Source organism: Podarcis tiliguerta (genome assembly GCF_965153285.1).
Source record: "Podarcis tiliguerta genome assembly, chromosome: 16".
Lineage (NCBI taxonomy): Eukaryota > Metazoa > Chordata > Lepidosauria > Squamata > Lacertidae > Podarcis > Podarcis tiliguerta.
This window is the reverse complement of record NC_139549.1, coordinates 31,843,972-31,852,051: the sequence shown is the minus strand read 5'-3', so window position 1 is coordinate 31,852,051 and position 8,080 is coordinate 31,843,972. Positions and strand designations below refer to the sequence as shown.

Below are 8,080 nucleotides of genomic sequence, written 5' to 3'. Positions count from 1 at the left end.
TACCCGCAAAGGAGAGAGACGCAACCCAAACCACATGCAAAGGCAACTATAATGAAGGTGTAGACTTAGCAGGACAATGGGACACAGCTCAGTGGTTCTGCTTTTTTGCATGCAGAATGCCACAGGTTCAATCCCCCTCGTCTCCAGACAGGGCTGGGAATTTCCTGCGTCTGAAACCCCTAAAGGGCCACTACTAAACAGCAGACATCACTGAGCTACTGGGAACAATGATCTGACTCAGTATAAGGCAGCTTCCTATGTTTTGAACCCCCAGCCCATAAAGCTTGCTTGTAGGAGAGGCTGAAAGTCCAGAACTCTATGGCAGCTTCTTCTTCGCTTCCCCTGAAGTGCTTTTTGGGTTTGTAGGCCATCCAAGGCACACCGCTAGTGTTTGCCAAAGCGAAAATCTAACAGACAGTCACCTCCGATGGTTGTGCACATCTTTAAATGATAGCGTCCAGGCATCCCATGCTAGTATTTGAAGATGCAAGTGTGGTGGTCTTTAAGGATGTGCACACCCATGTGTGACATTCTCACATCACCTGTGCATTGTGGGAAATGATGGGGTCATATCAGTGTTCCCTATGGCAGGCCTGATGCATGGACCTCCCTGCCCCCACCCCCAGACCAGCCCATCCCTTTTACTCATCACCTTGCAACACAACCCATTCCCACACATACTTCAGTGAGGATTCAGCCGCTGTAGCTCAGTGGAAGTGGATTTGCTTTGTATGCATGCATGCATGCAGAAGGCTCCAGGTTCAACCCATGGCATCTTCGGGCTGGGAATATCCCACTCCCGAAACCCTGAACAGCCACTGCTGGTCAGTATGGACAGAACTGAGTCCGATGGACTGATGGTTTGCCTTGGGGTAAAGTCGCTTCCTGTGTTCCTATAACTGCTCCTGTCCCAATCTGGGAACAGCACCCTGCGATCTGCGATCCTGTCGCCGTTCTGCTAACCACACATTTCCCAACGCATTACAGGCTATGCTGCAAGAAGCCTCACACCTGAAGTTGCTATTGAAGCCTTCGACACAGAGGCTAAGCGGCTGATGGAATCTGCAGGACGTATAAGAAAAGCTCAAACTTCAGTCACTTATGCAACTTGCAGAATACTAATGCAGAAATAATATGCTGTACAAGAGACAGAAGGGGGGGGGGGAGAGAATGAATAGAAATCCATTCTTACATATAATGCCTTATCTGCTGATTTAAATGCAGAGAAAACTTAACCGCAGACTTAAGACTCCTTCACTTAAGCGACTCCCCCAAACTCCCGGTACTGTCTAACTGAAAAGCAATCTAGCATTTGCTCTGGAGGAACTGAGTTCAATGAGCCACACTCCCTAGAAAGCTCACTCAGGATTGCAGTTTGCAGGATTACCATTGCCCATTGGGACTGGTAGGGTGGAAGGCAGGGAGGCTGATGGTAGGTGGACCCAAAGCCAATGGTAGGTGCAGCCAACTATTTCTGCTTTTGTCTCCATCATAATTTTGGTATCGTCTCCATCCTTTCCCCTGCCGAGGTCTGCAAGGGGCAACACTGAGACAAAGGGGAGGAAGCTAACAGGTGGCGAGGGGGCTGGTTGTCAATAGGAAGGCAGGCAGGTAGGGGCTGGCTGAGGTTGGTGGGGCATTGCCCCATTCACCCTGCCTCCCATTGAATCCTGTATACACTGACTGGGTAGTAAGTATTCCCAGTGCACATGAGTGTCTGCCTAGAGGAGACAAGGAGACTATCAAGTTGCAGAATTACGAATGGAAATCAAGAGTCCATTTTTTAAGGCCCTCCCCAGGACCCCACAAAGCAGGCATTAGCAGTGCCGCGCATATGGCTCCATGGGGCTTGCTCCCAGCTAAATGGGCACACTAGCATTGCAGCCCAAGGCTCAACTTTCTGCATTACATCACTCAGGTGTTAGATGCAAAGCAAAATTCACGTTAAAAAGAAAACCCAGTCTTAGCTTTGTTCTCTTGGAGAGCGTAAGATCGAGAGAGCAGTTGCCATTTTGCCTATAATCACACATATTGCAACACTGAAGCATACAAATATTCACACACCAAAGGCTGCAAAATTATACATTCAGTTACGATGAGAAAAGGGGGTTCCAGCTCTCCCCACAACTCTTTTTTTTAAAAAATCTGCCTTAAAAAGCAGACAGGACATAGCTTGATTTCTTTTACAAAGACACTCTTAACTTAGAAGTGCTTGACAAAAGAGTTAAAATCAAAGTGTGTTGATTTTAACCTTTCTAGGCTAATTCATTTTAGCAGTCGGGGGGCAGGGGGCAGGGGCTGGCTTACTGAAGAAGTTCCATCAGGATGTCAACGTATAGGTAGGGTTTGTGTGGGAGCAGAGACTATCCCATTCACTTCAATGTTAAGGCCAACTCTGAATGCCCAGTGGGAAAAGCACACAGAATGAGAAAATGGAGAGATCCTGCTAAAGTTGAGCTCTGCATGGGCAGCAGTACTCCAATGCCAGTGGACTGAAACTAGCAGGATATCACTAATTCCGAATTGTGCTTTTTTTATTTTTTACAGATTTGCATTTTAGTTTACCAACTCTGCCTCCCCCTTTGACCAAGCAAAAAGGAAATGCTGTCCATGATTATCCACAGTTCCTATTTATCCCCTTCCACACACATGATTCTCAAGTTAAATACTTTTGCCACGTAACTGTGTTACCTAACAGCATCCCTTTCAACAGCCCAGCTTTTCCTGTTCAGATTTTTCTGTAAAATAAAAAATAAAAAAATGGTTTTGGTGGTTGCTAGGGCGTGCTTCACAGCATCAACAAGCCTCTGCTGTATGAAAGCTGCAGCTAAGGCCTTCCGCACCCCTACAGCTCAATAGACTGCCAACCTCCCCTTCTTCCCTTTTTGGTGTGACCCATTCACATGGAGAGCTGTCAAATCTGCAGTTTGAACTGGTAGGTGCTCGTTTTCCACTGGTCGACGTCTGCGTTCAACATGGTGCGCTCGGTGAAGGTGACGTGACCTACCGCATCAATGAGAATAACTGTATTTGTCCTAAAGAGGAAGGAATAAGAACATCAAGAATGCTTCTAGGTAGACAAAGAAATAATACGATGTACTCAATTTTTATTTTTATGTTTTTAGGTTTGATGTTACTGTATAAATATGTTATTAGTACCGTATTTTTCGTCCCATAGGATGCACCTAGTTTTTTGGGGGGGAAAGAAAGGAAAAAATGTTTTCCTTTATTTCCTCCCCAAAACCAGGTCGGGGAAACCGAACCAGGTCGAGGAACAGCGGGATGGCGGTGCTGCGCCTCCCTGCTGTCCCCCGAGCTTGTGGGGCTGGCCGATGTCTGCCCGGCGCAGGGCTGCCTAGGCTGTGGATGTCTTCCTGAAGCCTGGAGAGCGAGAGGGGTCGGTGCGCACCGACCCCTCTCGCTCTCCAAGCTTCAGCGAAAGCCTGCATTCGCCCCATAGGACGCACCCAGATTTACCCTTCATTTTTGGAGGGGAAAAAGTGCGTCCTATAGGGCGAAAAATATGGTGTTTTTTTTCTTTTAGGAGGTAGAAAAGTGGGTGAAAGGAGAAACAAACCAGAAACGGAAGTTGGGGGAAGCCCAGGAGGGGAGGGAGGAAGGAATGCATAGTAAATGTTATGGAAATGAAATGTATGTAATGAATGAAAAAGAAAAATGTATAATTTATTTTTTTTAAAGAATGCTTCTAGGTAACCAGCTCCTGGGATTCTAATTCTTCGCTCTTGAAAAAATAAAAAATCCCCACCTTGCACAGTGAACCAAGCAGTAAGTTGTTGGGGTCAAAAAGGAAGGAGCGAAACTAATTCAATTTTCTGTTGTCACATTGCTAAATTCAGGCTCTTTGCCTTTGCTGCACTGCTAAGCCCACCAATGGTAAAAGTAAAAGTAAATGACCCCTGGACAGTTAAGTCCAGTCAAAGGCGACTATGGGGTTGAGGTGCTCATCTCGCTTTCAGGCTGAGGGAGCCAATGTTTGTCCACAGACAGCTTTCCAGGTCATGTGGCCAGCAGGACTAAACCGCTTCTGGCGCAACGGAACACTGTGACAGAAGCCAGAGCGCATGGAAACACCATTTACCTTCCCGCCAGAGCTGTACCTATTTATCTACTTGCACTTTGACGTGCTTTCGAACTGCTAGGTTGGCAGGAGCTGGGACAGAGCAATGGGAGCTCACCCTGTCATGGGGATTCAAACCGCCGACCTTCTGATCGGCCAGCCCAAGAGGCTCAGTGGTTTAGACCACAGCACCACCCATTCCCTGTAAAGCCTACCAATACAAAGTGATGGATAAGGAGAATATACCAACCCCCCAACTCCCCCCCCCAAAGAACTCCTTCCTCCCCCACCCCGTTTTGACATATCATAGTTTGGGGCAGATTTGTATAAAAAGCCTCCCAAGTCTGCAAATTCACTTGCTGTAGACTCAGTGACTCTATAGCACAACCAATTACTTCTAGAGGGAACCACTAAATCATTTAAACCAAACGCAATTGTCAGGGAACTGCCATCGGAGCTGGAGGCTGAGAAAAGGCTCCAGAGGGATGCCGGAGAGGGTCCCAGTAGGGAGAGAGGCAGCCCATCCGCTGGGGAAGGAAATCAGCGTAACACCAGTGGAGAAGGGGGGCAGATGGGGGAATCGGAGAGGTGGCTCCAGGACTCCTTGCCGGAGACCAGCGGAGAGAGTACGGGTACTCCGCTGGCCACACCCACCCTGCGCAGAAGACTTCTGCGCAGGGAGAGTAGGAGAAGACTGGGCGTCAAACAGCTTTTATGCTGGAAGAGGTTCAAGAAACGCCCACTGACGGATTCTGCCAGCGACTGAGGCAGCCACAAAACTTGAGGCTGTCCAGACAGAAAGGGATCAACCAGGTAACCTAGCCAGGAGTGGTGGCAACTTACGCACGAGCAACCCCTAGAACCATTACAGTAATGGACGGCCACATTTTCTTGCGCAAGGGTTCTCCCTTACCTGGTTCCATAATCGGGACAGCGAACGCATACAGCTGCATACTTGTTCAAGATGGGGAGGATGTAGTCCTTTCCTTGATCCTCAATTGCGGGATCTGGCAGCTGACTGGAGACAGAAAGCAAACCAAATGGAGGTGGCACAACTTCCGCTCCTTCCAGCACACGTTTCCCACCATAGATATCGAAACCTCGAGAGCGCACAGTAACGTGATAAGCTGTCAAAATACCAACAAGGACAGCCTTCCTGGGCTTGGTGCTCTCCAGATGTTGATGGACGGCAACTCCCATCAGCTGCAAGCCATCATGGCCAATGGTCAGGGGTGACGGGCACCAAGTGGACAAAGGCCGTCAAGGGCAAATTACAGGAGATGTCCACCAGGTATTACTTGGGTGCTTACTGACTTTATTGCTTGACTTCTCGGTAGTCGAGGGCCTTCTCGGTAGTGGCGCCCTCCCTGTGGAACGCCCTCCCACCAGATGTCAAAGAGAACAACAACTACCAGACTTTTAGAAGACATCTGAAGGCAGCCCTGTTTAGGGAAGCTTTTAATGTTTGATGTATCACAGTATTTTAATATTCTTTTGGAAGCCGCCCAGAGTGGCTGGGGAAACCCAGCCAGATGGGCGGGGTATAAATAATAAATTATTATTATTATTATTATTATTATTATTATTATTATTATTACTTCTGTTTTATTTTGATGGTTCTCCTATATAAGATTTGTTGGTTCTTAATATATGAGGTTTTAACGGCTACCTAAAAGGTAGTCTTCTTACATACCCTACCAATCACTTCGTTCTGCAGGAGAGGGCATTCCGTCAGGAGGCCAATTCTGCATGATGGACAGAATCAGGCCTTTAATGTGGTAGCAACACTGATGCTTTAGAACTCCCACCCATTACATATCAAAGAGGCACTTTTCCCATTTCCCCCCCTGCTTTTGCTAAAGACAACCCTCTTCCAACAAACCTTTATCCCAGCTGGTATCTATATTGAAGCTAAACTGATTTTATGCATGTGCTGCTGTTACTTTAAACTGTTTATCTCTCTCTCTCTATATATATATATAATGGTTTCAACTGTTTTTATACATGTAATTGTTTTGAATATGTTTCTGTTATACTATATATTGCTTTGGGATGCCTCATGGGAAGTAGATAATAAGTTAAATAAATAAATGCATTGTGACTGCAACCTACTTTGGGAGTCTTTTCTGTAATGAAAAGCCGGCTGGAAATATTGCAAATAAATATTGCAAATAAATAAGTAAATATGCTTTTACACACACAAAAACCACCCATCCCTGGTGTGGAAGATAATGAGCCAGGTGGAACAATTGCCTGGCACCATTATCACGAAGCTTCCTATTTTTCTCTCCGCTAATGCAAGCAACCGTGTACATAAGAAGGAATTTAGTTCAATACACTTAAGACTGAAAGCATTAAAAAGCACAAGACGAAAAACCGATCATTTTCCCACAAGAATTCTTATTTACAGGCAAAGCAAAGGCTTAGAGTTGCCGATCCCTAGGTAATGGCTGTACGTTACAGCCAAGGCACAGACTTACGGGTCTTGGTTATTCATCACTTTAATGAGCTCTTGCACCAGATCTTCCTTCACAAGGTCCTGGCTGTGCCTGATGACATCCGTGAAAAGCTGCTTTCCATACTGAAGCTTCTTCCATGGTGTATCCAGCAAAGAATTGCTCAAGCCATATACCCCTGCATGGGAGGAAAGGTGATAAAAGCTTATGAAAGGTGAACTCTTTATTTGCAGTCATAGCTCAGCAATACAGCATCTGAGCTAAGTGCAGGTGGTCTCAGGTCCCGGGCATCTCTTGGTAGGACTGAGAATGTCCCTTGTCTGAAATCCTGAGGAGCTGCTACCAGTCACTGGGTTGATGAACCAACGGCCTGACTTGGTATGTCCCATTTGACAATGAAATGAGGAGCTGACACACCATAGCAAATCACCCCCAACTCTCATTCACAGTTATTATGCAAGTGGACTGTTCAAAATTGCTGCTTTTGATGACATGCTCTACACACAAAAGAAGGCCCACTCTTGAGCAGTACAGTGGTACCTTGGTTCTCAAACGCCTTGGTATTCAAATGCCTTGGTTCCCAAGTGCCGAAAACACGGAAGTAAGTGTTCCAGTTTTCGAACGTTTTTCAGAAGCCGAACGTCCAATGCGGTTGTCCGCTATTGTTTCAATCAGAAGCTGCGTCTTGGTTTTCAAACATTTTGAAAGTCAAATGGACTTCTGGAACAGATTAAGTTCGGCGCTTCTGTTTTTGCTATTTATTTGTATTTTTGGTTTTGAAGCTTTTTCGGTTAATTTGTTTTTGTGACTGTGTGGAACCCAGTTCAGCTACTGATTGATTGATTGTGTGACTGTGGAAATGGATAAAACCCCCCATCCAAACAATGACTATCATCAGTGCAGGTAAGGAAATAATAATTTTTATCATCTGCAATACTGTCTTATTTATTTTATAGTACAGTACACTGATTATTGCTTTCATTTTATGCATCAATGGTCTGGTTAGATAGTAAAATTCATGTTAAATTGCTGTTTTAGTGGTTGTTTTTAAAAGTTTGGAACAGATTGATTCATTTTGCATTACTTTCTATGGGAAAGGGCGTCTCGGTTTTGGAACACTTTGGTTTTGGAACAGACTTCTGGAACGGATTAAGTTTGAGAACCAAGTTACCACTGTGTGTCTGCATATATAAGGCCATCATGGAAGGACCAAGAGCATTGCACTTTCTGTTATACAGACAACTCCCCATTTATGAACGTTCAAGGCATGCATGACCGTGCCATCCACAAGGAAGTGACACGGAAAGGTGCCAAAACAGCCCTAAAAGAGCATGAAAACAGCCAAAATGGCACAAACACAACATCAAGCAACCCCATGAGACTTTGCAAGTGCAATCCCAGGAGTCCTGCACCAACCTTTGAGGCCTTTGGAGAGCCGGAGTTTGAGAAAGGAGGTTTGGAGAGAGCAACTGTCGTGGTTTGGTTGGGTTTTTTAAAAAAGGTTTTTCAAGGATTTCCAGAGGTTTAGGAGGAGTTTAGAGGCTTT

The 8,080-nt window shown here is 45.8% G+C and overlaps 1 protein-coding gene across 4 annotated transcripts in view; it reads right to left on the bottom strand.

The window, feature by feature from the left end:
* Nucleotides 1–2,142: 2,142 nt before the first annotated feature.
* TANGO2 (transport and golgi organization 2 homolog) overlaps nucleotides 2,143–8,080 on the bottom strand; it is a 94,684-nt gene continuing 88,746 nt past the window's right edge. For all 4 annotated transcript variants that reach the window (XM_083418381.1, XM_083418383.1, XM_083418384.1 and 1 more), the window contains exons 7-9: nucleotides 6,559–6,712; nucleotides 4,992–5,096; nucleotides 2,143–3,035 (exon numbers count right to left, since the gene is read on the bottom strand). In XM_083418381.1, coding sequence (XP_083274507.1) covers nucleotides 2,915–3,035; nucleotides 4,992–5,096; nucleotides 6,559–6,712 — 380 coding nt within the window. In that variant the 3' untranslated portion in view covers nucleotides 2,143–2,914. The remainder of the gene's footprint in view (nucleotides 3,036–4,991; nucleotides 5,097–6,558; nucleotides 6,713–8,080) is intronic.